Consider the following 17,529-nt stretch of genomic DNA (forward strand, 5'->3'; position numbering starts at 1 on the left):
GGTACCCAGAACTGGACACACTCCAGATGATGCCTGACCAGTGCTGAGTAAAGGAAAACTAGTACTTCACTTGATTTGGAATCAGTATTTCTATTAAGGCAGCCTAAAATAGCATTATTTGTTAACTAGCTATATAGAATTAGAGTATATTTAACTTTTTAAAAATTAAAAAATTATTTACTGTGACATCAGCATCAAGAGTTTCATGGCTTGAACCGCTACTTCATGGTCAATGTCCAGAGTCATAGACACAATTCGTTCCTAATACACACAGAACAACAGTGACAGAGATTTCACACTTTTTGTTCAGATAGTCTTTGAAGCAGGAATTGGTGATTCTGACCGCAGGCTTTGGAGATAGTACTGACTGGTCTTTAAATGTTACTAAGTTTCAGTAACACTTCCAAGATGTACACAGATAAACACACAAAGAACTCTTTAAAAAAAAACAAGCATTGTATTAGTGACACAGAACTCTTAACACAAAACTATAACTTTTTTGTTTAAGTTTGGATGATGATGACTGGGGTTTACAGAAGATGGTTTGTAGCACCCCCTGCAGGCTTTAATGTCAAAATTCTTCCTTTTCAAGATATCAGTGAGTTCTCAAACCAGTGATTCTCAGATGTTCAAAAGGACAACAAAGTTGTATTAACTATAAGAAAAAATAAACCACTTAATACTCTTTAAAGAATGAGTTTTATTTTCCAATTCCAAAATGATTTCAAAATTGTACAAACTAATCCTGAGAACTCCAGATATTACTTTCTTTTCCAGTTCCTTTTTTTAAAGTGAACTAGATCAGAACAAACAAATCTACGATGACACACAGAATTATTAGCAAAGTTATTGTGGAAAGAATGAATGAATCTATTTTCTAGTCATCTCCCTAGAGAACCCTGGGAGCTGTACTCCCATGGAAATTCATTCAGATTTCTAAGATGGAACTGCTAACATCACCAATCCAATTTGTAGTTCCGTGAGCAGTTATACAAAATGAAACCACACGGGCTTTGGGGTCAGGATATGTGTGCGCGCCTAGATCAATTAAAAGGCAATATCATGTTTGACACTACGAATAAGATAAGTTACAGTGTACTAGAGCAGCACCAGAGTTTGCTGATGCGATGGGGTTTCCCAGAAAACCTGTAATACCAGCAAATGCTGCTTTACTTACAACAGCACATTATTTATGTTAGTGAGAGTGCTGAATAGAAAACTACCCGAAGTATCATAAATCTGCTACGTGCCTGCAGCATGGATCAGCCATAAAACATGTCCAATGTAAATAAAATAACCTATCAAAAGTCAAACATTCGCTATACAGGCAGAGCCAACATAATATTATCTAGCGGACAGATCTTGGGACGATTTCTCATGCATGAGGAAAAAGCAACTGGACCCCAATTTCCTTCTAAAAATAATCAGTCTACCATGTCTATAACAAATGTTCAAATTGAAAAAAAATCATGTTAGCTTACCTTGAACCTGCAAGTGAAAAGCTCCATTTTGCATGCATGCTCTTTTTGGCCATATATTCCTTGTAGTCCCTGAAGGCATTTCAGTCGGACATCTGGATGCTACAAGATAGAAAGGAACAAAGAAAGTATAATATCCACAGTTGAGGATATAGGATTACTGACAACATTAAGATGGCAAAGAATATTCTTCATACTAATAGCAAACTCATTACCTTAACTCACAAAGATTCTGCTTATGAAAAACATATTGCATTTTTCTATTGTTTAGAAGAGATAAAAACTCACTTTGTCATACAGCATCCATCCAATATATTTCAAGTAACTATCATGTAAGAATATATCAGGGTCAATTTTCATCCAGCTGCCAATTTCTTCAATGCAAATAGCCCGGATTTCTGGAACAACATCACTCCAAAATAACAAAAATAAACAGCGTTTGTGATGTACTGCAAGCCGGTTTACAAACACATGCACACACCTAACTTGTCATCACTTGATTATCAACAGGCAAACACTGGCAACTGACTGTGTAAACAGACTATTGAGAATCCCTGTGAGTTTACGCACATTTGAACATCCCATTCACCATGACCAGTTGCATATATTAAGACCAGCATCACCTGAAGTTCCAGAGTTTAATAATCAATGTGTCCTTGTGAATGAAACCCAAGGATAGAGAGCACAGAACTTCAGTTCAGAGGCCCAGTTGACTGTGTTCCTTTCCTCTGCCCTCACCCCCTTTCCCAAACACTGACTGGATATTTTCCTGCTTTTCCACATTTTCCCCCATTCTAAAAGGGCTAAATGCCTCTCTCAAGGTTTACATACAGGCAATAATAGCTTTAATAGAAAATATGCTGATAGTTTTGGATTTTGGCCTTGGCCCTTCTGCCTTTGGCCCAGACACATCTTGCCTTGCACTGGAATGCAGTCTTAAGGTCTTTTATGAACCTAAATTTAGGCCTTGGACTGAAAGTAGTTCACCACCTTTACCTTAAATGAATTATGCCTCTCTTCCCATTTACACTGGAAGGTGTCCAAACTCTTATTAGAAGCTTCTCCCAAGCACATAAAGATTCTTACCGATAGCGATGCAAAAAGGTCCCTTTGAAAATAGCATCCATCATATTCTCTGTATCCGGAGGTTTTGGTTCAAACTGAAATGACAAATATTGAGCTTTCTTTTCCCATTGGTAAGAATTTATTCCAGTGCTAAAGCTAAGTTTACTGACATTTTATTGAATAAATATCAAATCATGCTTTAGATCAGAGGATAACCAAATGTTGGACAGGATAAAGATCCCATATTGGCTAGTGATTTTTTTTCCCCTTTTCCTCAATAGCTTGACAAAATATGCTATATTTTCTTGCTGCTGCACCAACTAATCAACATTCTGAATGGTGGATGATTGTTCCCATTAGCTCCATCAAAAATCAGCCATGCATTTCCAACTACTGCCACCATCTTGGTCTATTATTGCCACAAATTTAGTGAACACACACAACTAGCAAAGAACAGATTCCTGGATAGCCTGATGTTGAAGATTTCCACAAGCCCCATTCCAATATTCAAGGAAGTTTTCATGTTCCACTGCTGCAGTATAACTCAACAAGCAACACAATTGTTGAACATGTGAGGGAGTTTAAACTGCATAAAGGGATGCGGCCACATACACTGTTCCCCCCTCACATCCCACTCTCCCCATCTTCAGCATGGAGGTCTGAGGGGTGTCCTTCTTGCATAATAAAGCAAGGATCCCGAATGCAAGCAGAGCTAAAACAAAGTAGAACAGCCCTTCAGGTCCTCTTGCTTAACACAGAAAGTTCAGGGACTGAGACACTGGGGTTACAAGAGAACACAGCAAGCAGAACCAGTTTGAGCAGTCCAGTTCATCTGCGAAGTTTAAGCCCTCACTCATTTGGGCAAATGCATACACAAGGCGCTCAGTTTTACAGAATTCATTAGTAACTTCTTAAGAGTGGAGGACAAGAAACGCTTTGTTTGTGAGTCCACTCCTTGAATCTACTTGTAGCTGGGAGTGGTTTCTGATAATCACACTGATCATGTGACACCTCTGAAGTACAGCCCAACGTCAGGGACTATTTCCTGTTCCCTTCTCCAATACTCTGTCGTGCTTAGTGTAGGACAGGGGCCCAGAAAATCTGGAATTAAACCCTAACCTAGGCACGTTCACTGGGTGACCTTGGGCCAGTCACTCAGCCTCGTCCTGCACAGCATTGTTGCAAGAATAAAAAGGTGGGAGGAACCATTTATGATGCCTTGAACCCCTTAGCTGAATGATGGAATTTTAGAAAGAAGTCAAAAGTAGTAAACAAGGACAGCTCACCTGTGTTGCCCCGCAACTCTGTTACAAGCTTGGTAAATTTAATACCACCACCTCAAAACTTCTATATCCAGCAGCTACAGAACAGGCAAATGTCAAGAACCACCATTTCTTTCCAGTAAAAATCTGGAAAACCTCTCTCCTTTTCCTCTCTAGCTGGTCCAGTCTAGAATTGGTCCCCATGGTCTTGCTCTTTTCCACCTTATATAATCATTCCAGGTTATGCTTACTTACATCTAGATTTAGATTGGCGTTTAAAAGTGCTGTCAGAAGCTTCATAGCTGGAAATAAACAAAAAACAGAATCTCAAAGTCAAGTCTGCATCTCATTGTTCAGGATTTGAAGTCACTGCTGTGTGTGTCTGTGTTAAAACAGAAATCGGCCTAGAAATCAGCTATGATTTCCCTGAGTTGTCTGATCATAGCCAGAACTGTGTATCTTGATCATAACCAAAACCGTACCTATCACACCATACTCATTTTCTTCAGGAAAAGCTTCTGATGTAATTTATTTTAGTGCCACAGAATACAGACAGTCTTGAATAAGATACTGTAAACTATAGAGTTAAAAACCTTCAATTCTTTGATTCAAGAATTTCCTGAGGAACCACTCACATAAAATTCTCTGAAAACATGTTATTAAGCTAGATATTTTTCTGTATGGCTGATATTACAGGTTATTAAAGTGTTGCATTGTAGTGTGTTTTATGAAGCAGAATGTTGTTCCTTTTTTTAACATAAGATCTACCATGAATTTATTTTGCAGTGCCTTATATAAGTAGCATTTAATTCACAGGATAAAACTATTGGTTATATTTAATATTGGCTCATGTATCTATTTTTTCAACCATTCCAAAGGAAGATTTTGAAATGTATGAACTGCTTTACTGCCTTCAATCTTCCTAGGGCAGAATTCACATTTTAAGACCGAGATTCACCTCCTGCTTTATTTCACATTTTTGGGTGCTTCACTCCCTGCTGCTATACAATTTGACTTTAAGCAAAGAAGGAAATGTTTTAAAGAAAGGGTCCCCGATTTCCACATTATTACAGCCAGAAACCAGTAGTAAAAAAGATTGTCTTTAGGGAGGAGGTGGAAAATGTCTCCTACCTCACGTAAGACTCCCTTACAATAATCTCTTTCCTAGAGGAATGATTTCATACCCCATCAACCTGAATCTGACCCACAAGACACATCAACAGAGAAGCAAACTGAGCCATTTCAATGTGAACCCTCTGGTGGCGAAGCCACTGCGTAACCCATCTGCCACAAGGGATGACTGGGCATGCCATCCTTAGGAAACATCTCCCTTAGACAGCCTAGAGAGTTAGAGGATCTGGAAGAATCCAACTGGTCATATCCTCCAGAGTGGACTCCTTGCAACCAATCCAAAGACTTCAGGACCAGCACTAGTGATGTATCAGAGACAAAGCTCTGAAGAAAAGGCATAGCCTATATGTGGCAGAACAAGATCTTCCATCTTTGACCCTCTGCTCCAAAGGGTTTGAAATGAAGCAACTCCTGAATATGGGACCACTGAAGCAGCAACGGGGCAACCACAAAATCAATCACTTGTTTGTTAGTGAAAATATTTCACTTTGAGTATAGCACTTCTTTGGACTTGTTAAGTTTATAGAGTCCACCAAATTATTCATTTACTTACTTATTCATACATGACAAAGTTATAAAGATGGTGCATAACAATGTAAAAAAGACATTAAAACAGTAGAAATATTAAAACCTTAAAAACAACATAGTCTTAAAAGACTAAATTGAATATGTGTATCTTCTAGAAGCCAAGACAGTTGGGACATATAGTTCTTGAGGGAACATATTTCATACTTCGTAGATAACACAAGTGAAAGACCTTCTATATGTGCCCAACAAACAGGTCATGCAGCCCTGAAAATTAAGCGTGTGCTGATCTTAATACCTGGGCAAGTTCATGGAGAGACAAATAGCCCCCTCAGTGGCTAGATCCTAAACTGTTTAGAGCTTTATAGGTTAAGACCAATACTATGAATAAGACTTAACACTATAGGTTAAGACCAACAAGAAGTAACTGGCAACTGATACAGGCTTTCAAGGAATGTCTAATATAGTTTGATACAATGCATCAATTGGCAACCTAACTACCAGGATGGAAAGCTCTCCTGTTGTCTTTATCACTTTGTAATGAAACCTGCTTCTTATCTTATTGAACAGCTTTCCTGCCTTGCCTATGGGGGGGGTGGGGGGGGGTTGGTGAGCCACACAGCTTCTACACTGGTGCAGATGGGATGAGACCACTGAGAGGTAACAGATAGCACTTCCCATTCTATCCATTTGCAATAACTTATTTGGAAAAAATACATTGTTTGCTAAAAAGGTGCTACCATGAGCTCAATGGCAACCCCCAAAAAATCCATGCATACATTTTTTTAAAAGGTACCCTTAAACACTACAAACCTTTGCAATTCAGAACTCAGCTTTCCTAAGCTAAGATGACCACATTTGCCACATCACACCCATGCCTTTAATACTTGCACAGATGAGGAGATATTCAAGAACAGCAGTTTTACAAGCCACTGCTTTGATAAAAGACACCAGCTGAAGTTTGGCAGACTGACTTGTAAGCTACTTTTATGCCATCTCCTCCCTATCACAGTCCCTATATTTTAACCAGTTTCATCAGTATAAGCTACCAAACTTGCTACCCCTCTAGTAATTATAACTGGGCCTACTGAATGTACCTGCCAGTGTGCTTGTGTGCCGGAATGCTCTGATCACGGAATCTGCCAAGCCCGTAAGGAGAGAGATGATTGTGTCCATCAAATAGCCATCATAGAGAATGCTGCACTGCCGCTGCTGGACGAGTACGGCAATGAACTCACAAAAATTAGCCTTGAACTTCTTCCAGAACCCTGGTTTGATTAAAGGATAATCTTCACTATCCTGCATGAGGTAAGGAAGGAAAATAGTCATGGTCAAAGTTTACGACAGAAGGAGGCTGGTGGAGTGGAAAATGGTTATTTCTGTGACATCAAAGACTTCTTCTACAGAAGAAAAGGGACAAAGGCACCCAGAACAGAGCAATGATATGCACGGAGAAACCACAGTTCCTCTAACCCAGGCTCCTGCATCTTGGTTACCTTAACATTTGATAGACTGCAACCCACACCATTTCAGCTGCACATCTGGAGGGCAACAGGCTGAAAAAGGCTGGGTTAATGACTAATGGCTTACAAGCTGTGTTCAGATTGATTTGGACTCCTGTGCCACTATGTGGAAAAAGCTGTGTGTAGGCTAAGGGTAGCAAACATTGGGCTGGATCTAGACACAGACATGAGCAACTGGGTTGGTCAAAGTGGACTTCTTCCTATCCCTTCATTTCTATAGCAGATTCCTGAAAACACTGTACAGAAAGTGCAGGGTATCTGCTGAATAGGTTGAGTTGTGGAGAAAGGAGGAATCCCTGAAAATCAGGTGGAGAAAATCAGGTTTCATGAGCAGAACCCTTTGGTCAATGAAAAATGGATCCTGCATCCAACCCACTGACTTTTAAGTTTGCCCCTCTAGGCAAACCTTCTCCAAAACTTTCTGTGGCATATATAAAGTCAAGGTGCACACTGGATTGGCCTACATAAGTCTTTGTGTGCATGGCACTGGTGGATCAAAGTCAGCATAAGCAGCCAGTACAACATTAGCCACAGCCCTGACAATCAGCCCTGGGAAAGGTCACACTGATTTCAACACTGGGACACTACTTCACACCTTTCCCGTCCATGAGATCTGAGGATGGCAGCATGTACCAATTGCATAGTATCAAAGGAGTAATTTTATTGCCAGCATTGCAACCGTATTTTTTTTAAAAAGGCAAGTAATGGAGACATGATACAGGTGTTCAAAATAATCATGATGTGGAGAAAGGAAGACATTTTTCTTCCTCTCCCATAACTCTTGAACCCAGGATCATCCCATGAAGCTGACTGGTGGCAGGTTTAGGACTGATAAATGGAAGTACTTCAGCACACAGCATAAAGTTAAGCTATGGAATTCACTGCCATGGGAAGTGGTGATGGTCCCCAGTTTGGATGGTTTTAAAAGGGATTGGACAGATTCATGGAAGAGGAGGCTACCAGTGGCTACTAGCCTTGCTGACCATGTGCAGCTTCCTTTAACAGAGGTGGCCTGCCTGCATACACCAGCTGCTGAAGCACTCAGGCAGGAGGAGGTCTTGTACTCATCCTGCTGGAGGGATCCTGTGGGCAGCTAGTTTGCCCCCATGTGTATGGAGTGCTGGATTGGATGGACCTTTCAAGATCTTGAAAACACTTTTGTGTCATGTAAAGATGCTCAAACGAACTGTGGTGACCCTACTGAAGCCAAGATCAAGTTCCTTGATGAGTTAACAGCTGGGAACCATTAGGCATACCATCATGCGTTCCATGAAAGGAAGGCAGAATATAGACAAAATAAATAAATTACCAAGTTTACTGGCCAAGTAACAGTCAGAATCCAGGGATAAGCCACGAACTTTTTATACTGCAATCCAGATTCCTACAATATATAAAAGTGGAACAGAACTGAGGAACAGTAATGCCATTTTCTAATAACAGATGGGTACATACACACATGCATTAATCTGAAAGCTCCTGCATTAGTGAAGGCTTTCACATAATCTTCCAGATTTGGGCAACTTCCCACATGCACCCTCAACTCACATGCAGGACTGCTCCCAGTAAAAACTCATTAGCTGCTTCTGGTGGAGACTAACACTGTTGGAATTGGTTTGTTAACTTGACAGCTTTACTTCTTAAGGGCACAACAAAGGGGAGTGTCATGGGAAGTGTCTACACTATCAACCATACCATTACACCACTGTACATACGACTTAGAGTAAATTCTATAAAGAGAAACATTTTTAATTACTTTATATAAAAGAGCAATTTTCTGTTCAAGTACTCAGAAGCAGCAGCCCAAAAATGAAGGGTATATTTTAAAAGACTTTTAAATACTTTCTGAGAAGCTTATCATGAGTCATATGTTTACAAACAGAGTTCCCTTAAAGGAAGGGATACCTACGCTATCAAATGCTTCTGTCATTTTCTCCATCACCTCAGAGTTCTGGAAATTATGGAACATCTCTGCTGTAACCATTCCTGTGGAAATAACAATGGATGTGAAAATTAACCTAACATGATATGCTAACATACATTTCAATATTTCTGTGTGAATGATTCTTACACCTAATGCAAATTTTGTCTTAAGTTTTTACATGCAAGCACCACAAATCAATATAGTTTGTAAACATGTCTATTTGCATTTGGGTCTATTCGTGTCTACTTATGTTTCCCCTCCATCTTCCAGCTTTCCCCTCTCTTATATTCAGAATATCGGTTTCACCCTCCTATAAGGACTTTCACACCCTATTATTAGATCACAGGTTCTAAGTATGAGATCCGTTAAAGGGATAATTCTATGCATGTTTACACAAAAATGCCTGCAATTTCTAGATATGCTGGGTGAGGAATGGTGGTAGTTGTATGGCATTTTTCCTATCAAAATATGTATAAGAGCACATCCTGAATGAATTATTTCCACTCAGAACATTTTTTGCCCATTCTCGGTCCTAATGAAGAAGGAGTAGGTTTACCTTGACAGCCTGAACACTGGATGAAGAAGTTGATGAGGTCAAGAAGCGCAACATCTCGATCTGTTTTATAGGCTTCAACCCAGTCATCTACCACAGACTGAATCAGAAACATGAGATTTTAACCACCATAAACTGTTTTTATCAACCTCTTCAAACTTCACGTATAAACATCCAATCAACTCCACAGACATAGATGTACCTGAATAGCACTTTTGCCCAGGCTGATCACTTCAAATAAGGTAACAAATTCAACCTCTTCTCCATTTTGCAGCTGACTTGACTGTCTACTACTAGAAGAGTTTCTTCTTCGGTTTTCATGTTGTTCTTGGATTTCTCTTTTTTCTTCCTAAAGCAATAAAAATAAAATCTGATCCTAAATATTTGTGCAGCAGGTACAGCTGCCATCCAACCTATATTCACACACAGGAAACAAAATGGAATTACTTTTGACCGGAAATGAACGATTTGTTTGTGCTGAAATGATAAATGGGAAGCTTCAGTCCAAGAGTCACATTTCCTTGTGCCTTTCTCTAGGGCAACATGTTGCCACTGCAAAAGTTAGACGGGGCCATCCCACCAAGGGAGTCAGTTCATATAATCACCAGAGCTCACCATAGTTTAAAAAACCAATACCATGTGTACCAGCTATTACAGTGAATACTCAAGTCCTGGTAAGTGGGACCAAGGCTTATCATGATGCGTGAACCTGGGCAGGCTGGCTTACTAACACTGTTGACAAGCCATACTGCTTGTATTTCAACATCACAGCAAACTGCATTGCTGGGTGCAATTATGCATAGCTTCCCAGCATGTGACCAGTACAAGCAGACTAGTTAACAAACCATCATGGCTTGTGAACTGTCTGCTGATCATGCAAATTTATTTCAATCATGTGCACATGCATGCACACACAAAGATATGCACAAAACATACTTTTTTCACAGTCTAACTGCTGCTCAGGGGCAGGCAGGAAAATGAGCAGAGTGTAGAGGAGGCTCGATGAAGCACATTTGACTTTCCAGTCACCAATATCACATCCCTAGCTTAAACGCTTGAAGTAAACTGGTGCATATGTTATACATCACTGACAGAGGAGCAGGCTCACTGTACATTATTGACAACCTCCATTCTCCTTCATCTTCTTGCAGGAATCCTAGGGTACCCCACAGCAAGAATGAGCCCTTTCCCCTATCTCCACCACAAGCCATTTTGGGTTCACTGCAGTTTTCCCCCATTTTGGGGTGGGTGGCAGAGGATCATGAAAGCTGGTTGTCTTTTGGTATCTCTTGATAGATCACTGAATCCTTCGCTGAGAAGGGGGTGTTTAGGAGGGTTTATTTTTTCTTTTAACTGCTTTTTGGGTGCACATTTTATCCCAGTCTTGGGGAAGTACAAGTGTGCACCCCCTTGTTTCCAAGGGAGAAGGGATTTTGACAGTTGTCAAAACTCTGGGTCCCTTTAAGAAGGAAGTCTTGAGTAGGAAATGGGTGGCTTTTGACTGGAACATGCATCTATTTATATGTCCATCTTGTGCACCAGGATGGCATGTTAGGTGAGCCCAATCAATGAAGCAAACATCAGTAATGAAGCAAATATTTTGACGTGTGTGTGAACTTGCTTTATATGCACTTCATGTTATTTTTATGATTTTATGATTGGTATTTCATATAAGTAAACAAAATAATTCTTTAAAATTATTGTGGTGCACTCAATAACAACTTCATTTTTGTTGACATCAACAAAATACATATATTAACCATGACAAACTGACAGTATCCTCCAAAGATATCTAAATTACATAGTAAGGAGACTGTGAAACACCATTCTTTTTTCTCTTGTCTATCTTATGGAACATAACAGAAACTTACAGAAGTTCTAATGCTGCCATTTCTCAAGCAGTTGCCATCCTCTGCAGTGGCTTCAGGAAAAGTCTCATCATGGATTCCATGTTCTCTGGATCATTAAAAAAGAAGAGGGAATTAATAACAGGAAAGGAACAGCATAACAGGGGATGTGTACTTAAAATAACATAGACAGATATTCAAAACCTTTTTGAGGATCAATTTGCCAGTTAAAATGGCAGAACCCCCAAAAGAAATTTTAGTGATTGAAGCATTCTTTATTTTACAAAGAAAAATAAATCCACATTCATTCCCTTACTTAGATCAAAACTATTACTTTGGACAACATGAGAACAAATGAGCTTACTAAAAGTTGTACAAAACATCATGAACAGGAAAAGTAACTGCAGGAAGCTGAAATCACAAACAGAGAGGTAGCTAAAACCTCCTTCCTCTCCTGCTGTTAGTCTACCAAATATTCCTGCTAGCTGTTTATTCCCTTAAAGTAAAAAAATGTGATAATTGGATGTCTTTCCCATTTGGGGAAAAGCAGCTTTAAAAAAATCTAACAGATAAAACAATAGAAAGAAATTGCCCCTCTCCTTCCACTACTCTTCCACTCACAAATTTTATTTAAATAAAGAGTACATAAAATTAACATGAAACTGTTTTACAACCATGAAGACCTGGGAAAGGTGAACACAGAAAAAAAAAGGATGAAAAAACTTGCAAGGATCTTTAGAAAAATTGGTGGAAAAGCCTGTTCCTTATTTTCATCATTCCCCCCACCCGATTCCCTCCTTTTTTCCTGCAACACATCTCTAAACTGTTGTACTTTCTGAGTAACATCAAGTTTGGCCCATACTCTGAAGTCATGTCAATTAAGCCACTTCCACTCTTCCTAAATTTCTTTTAGAACTCTACTTACGAAAGCACAAATATTGTCATGGGAGGTTTAGTGCATTTATCTTTTACAGAGTTCCACCAACCCCTTTTAAAAGTAATATGAACACTAGCTTACTTGCTCAGGCTTGTATTTCTAGTTAAAAAAACAAAGCAGTAAATTTGAATGCCTGTTCCACCCAAAGGATACTAAACATACTCTGACAATTCAAGCAATTTTTACTTCTTCCTAAATAACACTTAGCAATTTACTTATGTCTTGGAGTAAAAATGTTTACACAACCATTCAGGTTTCAGCCAATAAAGAAACTAGGAGAGATCACATACTCAGTTCCATGTGAAGCATGTTATATTGAAAGAGACTTGAAGAAGAAGTTGCCAAACAGAGCGAGCAACCCTAGCCGAATGAACCATTGTTGTGACATTGTCTGATGTCTAAATATGACAAAAGAGTGTGGCAAGATGGTTAGAGCATTAGACTGGGCACCCAGGAGATCTGGGCGCTAGTTTCCACTGAGCCATGAAGCTCACCGGGTTAGAGTAGAGGGTTAGAGTAAGGGTTATGCAAGTTGTCTTGGATAAACCGCAACAGGAAAAAGGTAGGATATAAATGTAATGTAATAATGATAGACATGTAAAATCAAGATATTCTATGCAATATATTCCAATGATGTCAGCATTAGCATTTTCAATAAATGAAGGAATTCTCAGGTTTGAAACAGGGAGCACCTGGATGTTCAAAGCACCAATTGGATAGTCATCCACTCCCACCACTGCACATGGAGGAATTTTATAATTATTTTTAAATTGTTGGTGTTATTTTTGAAAACACAGTGAAAAAATAGCTCTATATACATGGACATAGGCTACCTCATTTCTGTTTCAAGGCAAGCAGCCCACCTGAATCATGAGCAAGAGTGCCAATATTTGAACCAGCATTACTTGTTAATACGAACACATGTAAAGGCCAAACTCAGAGTCCAAGTAAATCCCTGGTCTCCTTAGGCAAATGCCTGGGCCCCAGGTTCCTATATTAGCTACATGAACCCCATGTAATGATTTTTCTCAGTGCAGTGCTTTGAAGCAGTGTTGGATTCGGCTGCTATTTTAAGTTCTCACAAAGCCCTAGAATGACACTACATCAGGATCATTGTGAGAAAAGAAAATGGCAGGTACATCCAGCTCCCCAGTGTTGTTTAAGGCACTGCTATGGCCAAATAAGCCCACTGGAGCCCATTGACAGTATAGAAGGCTCACCGGAGATCATTTCATTTTGCTGAGGACTTCTAAAAGCTGAACTTCAGCTAAACAACTCATTACACTGTTTCCATGTGTCCTGTTAACATAATGGCCTATTTCTTTGCTCCAAGCATCCCCAGGAGAAGGCAATTTCCCGAGGAGAAGCACTGAAATGTAAGAAAGGCTTAATCTATCCTTTTTCACCTTTTCCCTGCATGTTACCAGCAGCATGACCACCAAGGTTCCAGGCCCATGTTTACCTTATTTCAGATCCAGGAGGGCTTTAGAACTTACACACAAACACACATCCACACCAACTGGCTACTTGTGCTAATATTGCACAGGATTGTAATACAGGCCTATAATGTAAACCAAGTTGCAAAACTAGGATCACATAGCAGTGAAGAACCTGCTGTGACCATTTTCATAATGCTACATCTAACTTTACCTTACCGTAGCTACCTTATAGTTGTCAGACTACAACTCCCATAATCCCAGATGAGTAGGACTGCAGGAGCTGTAGATAATCCCATGGGATAATCCCAGACTAGCTGGGAACTGTAATCTAAAACAACCGGATAGCACAGATTGGATAACCCCTGGGCTACTGTACATGCCTCCACAGCAACATCTTTTTTTTTCTTTTGCCACCTACTACTCCTTTTAAAATTGGCAACGTAATTCACAAGTGAAAGCAGAACCATACACACACACAACACACCCCTCCAAACCACAAGCCCCAACCCACCCCAAAAAACACAGGAAATGCATACTATAAGCTTTTCAGTAAAATACCAAGGTAAATATTGTATACCACTGTTAAAGTCTTACTTGCGGTTGGGCAGATGGGCAACGGAATTGGGCTCTGCTATCATTTCCACTACATCCTCTCAGCAGCACAGAAAGCAAGTTACCCTGATCAGACCACTTCAGCATGAAAAAGAATATAAGCAGCAGAAATTCGAATTCGCTTCCTTTAGGTCTTGTCAGAGAAGCAACAGCACAACTGTACAAAATTAAAGAAGCAGACAGTACATACCATAACATTATAGACATTTAAAAATATGGTGCATGAAGACCAAAATGCAAAAAAAATATAATTTGCAGTGAATCAAATGCATGCTACATATGATCATACAAGACAAAAAACAGAGTTGACAAAACTCTTTATGATGACAGCCAAAATTGCAGCATTCATTCTGCAAGCTTTTGTTACACAAAAAATTCTTCCATGGAAGATATTTCAATTCTATTTACCATAACTTTATTCCCACCTTCCTCTGATAAGCTTAGGTAAACTGTTATCCTATCTTATCCTCATAAGAGGATTGTGCCCTTAAATAAGTGTGAGCTATCCTATGTCCTATGACCACCAGGAGTCTAGCCAGCCACACAAGAAATCAGAGACCCACTTGAGAAACATACTCCAATAGCGGGCTATGGAGCACCTTCCTTCTGCCCTTACAACCAGCATGGAAAGAATTGTGTAAGCTGTGGCTTGTGGGGTCTGTGGTGTTTCTGGAAGGTGGGAAGGACAGGAGTGAAACTCTACAATGAGAAAATGCATCCTAGCAATTCCTCTGCCTCTCCTCCTATTATACCAGGGCAAAAGACTTAGATGGCTGAAATCAGCTTTCCTGCAGGGCAGGAGGAGCACAGAGGTTATTACTATATTTATATTTTGCCTATCCACAGTGATTGGGACTCAAACCCTTTTTCTCCCCCACACTCCTTCCACCTTCCATTGGCTGCTCATAATTATCCTAGTTCATAAAATGACAAGCAGTCATACTGGATTGTGCTGCCCAAGATTATGGTTGCTGAGCATGCCTGATAAACTTCATAACTGAGCAAAAAAGATAAGCATTCAAATCTCCCAAATCCAAGCCAAGCACTATATTCACTACACTGCACAGATTCTCAATGTCCATTCAGTTTGCTTTGGTGGTGGTTAAAAAAGCAAATTTTATGCTAAGGATTATTAGGAAAGGGACTAAAAATAAAGCATCTAATATCATAATACCACAGTATAGATCCCTAGCACAGTTGTATTTTGAAATAAAGTAACAATGTGGGCAAGGCACAGAAACAATCTATCAAATGAGGAAAAGGTTGGAGCATCTTCCCTATGAATACAGGTGAAAAGGCTTGGAGCATTTAGTTAGGAAAAAAGGCACACAAGCCAGGAAACCACCTATTAGTTGTGGAGGGAAAGGAGAAGGAACCAGTGGAAGGAAGTAGTCTAGGAACCAACAGGCCAAATTGAGAATCCCTGGAGGCCAGAACGGATCCTCAGGCCTGAGCTTCTACACTCTGGCAATAGATCTTTATAAAATTATTTATGGCCTTGTGGTATATATGGAAGTGCAGGTGCTCATCATGGCAGCCCCTTAATCACAATCCCAAAGTGAGTCTAAAATTTCAGACAACTGTGTTGATCCATGTCCAGAAACCACTTCTAGCCTTGTTCATGTCTACCAGTAGGTTTCTTATGAAGCTAATGGGTCTTAACTGCCTATTCAAAGTCAAGCCGCCCCAAAATAAAACAGGGAACAATATAGTGTTGCTGAGAAAACTCATTTTGCATCCTGGCAGCAACAGAGAACAGGAAATTCTTTGCACAGTTCAAGAGACAGGATAGCAGATGTCAGCCAAGTCCCTGCTAACCAAAAAATGCATCCCTGAAAGCCCTGACCCCATAGGATGACGTGGATAAAGAGAGTATTTTCTTTCTCATGTATAATGAAAACTTGAATATTAATTTGATTAGCACTATATTCAGAACAAAAAGGAAATGTGTTGCACTAATGTGTGATGAATGTATGGATGCACTGCAGAAAAACAAAGATTATACAAAATGATGGAGGACCAGGCCACTCGTGGTTATTAAGCCACAATGGCTAAATGCAACCTCCACCTGTTCAGAGGCAAAATTTTACTTGAAGGGAAGCAATGACAGTGTAGCTACCTTTTGCAGGCCCTTGGGTGTGGATATCTTGGATGCAGGATACTTAACTAGATGGTCCTTTGACTTGAGAACAGCCTTCTCACATTCTTAGGTTTCTTTTGAAAAACCTCAATGGAAGAAACACTGATAAGGACTCTCTACCAGAAAAATGCTCTCTGGTTAATTCTTTCCACATCCAGAAAATTCTTTCTACATCCACTTTCCCTTATTTCAATCATGGCTTGTGGTGCTATGATGAAATATAGGACAAAGGGAGAGATATCATTATTAGACATGTAGTTTATGAAGGAGAGGAAGGAGAGGAAGTGAAAACTATGTGCAAAAACCCTACTAAAAAGGAAATCTTACAGTATCTCTTGCAATCTGATGAATGCAAAACAAATGAAAAGACAATCATAGGTAGCAATGAAATGCAGGTGAGAGTGGATCTAAAAAAAATTAGGATGCAACTGTTATCCCTAAACTTGTAAAAGGGCAGTGTTGCTGCTTTCAGGGAAATGGAATAGGACACCTGTGTCTTTAGCACTGCAAGACCGGCAGAAAATCCATAAAACTTAATGTTTGTGGTGTCTGAGAGCTTGAAAGAAAAAGACAAGTTGGGAGAACGGCACATGGATAAGAAGCAACGGAAAATTCACTGCAAAGAACAGTGAGAAAGGAAGAAGCATTCACCGGATTAAAAGAGAAAGGGATCAGGGACAACGAAACTGCAACTCGATACCCTCCAGATGGTTCAGACTCTATCCCAGAGAACTGGCCAAGCTGGCTGGGGCTTACGGCAACTGTAGTCCAAAGCATGTGCAAGGCTCCGGGCTACCTTTCCTTAGGATGGGGCGCCTATCACATAAACAGCGGACGGAACACGCGCAGGAGGGGAACATATTGCAACACGGCAAGGGGATGGTCCTCCGCACCCCAGCCACGCTTGGGCGGCACCCTCCCTGACCGCGCGCGCCCCCTACCCAGCTGGCTGCAACGGTTCAAGCCTGGGCCCGGTCCTGAGGAGAAGGGAGAAGAGGAGTCCTGCAGTCAATTACGAGAGCAGCGGCATGAGCCGACCTACTGCAACTGCTACAGCGACAGCGACTACCGCCGCTCTCCTGCTGATACGGGAACT

At 40.2% G+C, this 17,529-nt stretch overlaps 1 protein-coding gene across 7 annotated transcripts in view; it reads right to left on the reverse strand.

Moving 5' to 3' along the window:
- Positions 1–17,527, reverse strand: part of LOC123024768 (cohesin subunit SA-2-like) — a 55,190-nt gene extending 37,663 nt beyond the window's left edge. For 6 of the 7 annotated variants that reach the window (XR_006414987.1, XR_006414988.1, XM_044432929.1 and 3 more), the window contains exons 1-13: positions 17,375–17,527; positions 14,276–14,450; positions 11,330–11,414; positions 9,661–9,807; positions 9,462–9,558; positions 8,891–8,967; positions 8,294–8,365; positions 6,559–6,760; positions 4,061–4,107; positions 2,565–2,638; positions 1,767–1,890; positions 1,482–1,580; positions 182–261 (exon numbers count right to left, since the gene is read on the reverse strand). Coding sequence is in view for 5 of the 7 variants with exons in the window: in XM_044432929.1 (XP_044288864.1) it covers positions 182–261; positions 1,482–1,580; positions 1,767–1,890; positions 2,565–2,638; positions 4,061–4,107; positions 6,559–6,760; positions 8,294–8,365; positions 8,891–8,967; positions 9,462–9,558; positions 9,661–9,807; positions 11,330–11,414; positions 14,276–14,319 (1,148 nt within the window). In the remaining 2 variants the exon portion in view is untranslated. Of the gene's footprint in view, positions 1–181; positions 262–1,481; positions 1,581–1,766; positions 1,891–2,564; positions 2,639–4,060; positions 4,108–6,558; positions 6,761–8,293; positions 8,366–8,890; positions 8,968–9,461; positions 9,559–9,660; positions 9,808–11,329; positions 11,415–14,275; positions 14,451–16,412; positions 16,520–17,374 lie in introns of all 7 variants that reach the window. The other variant, XM_044432921.1, reaches the window with a different exon arrangement.
- Between the last annotated feature and the right edge of the window lie 2 nt (positions 17,528–17,529).

Source organism: Varanus komodoensis, unplaced genomic scaffold (assembly GCF_004798865.1).
Source record: "Varanus komodoensis strain SLA01 unplaced genomic scaffold, ASM479886v1 scaffold1, whole genome shotgun sequence".
In the NCBI taxonomy this organism is placed as follows: Eukaryota; Metazoa; Chordata; class Lepidosauria; order Squamata; family Varanidae; genus Varanus; species Varanus komodoensis.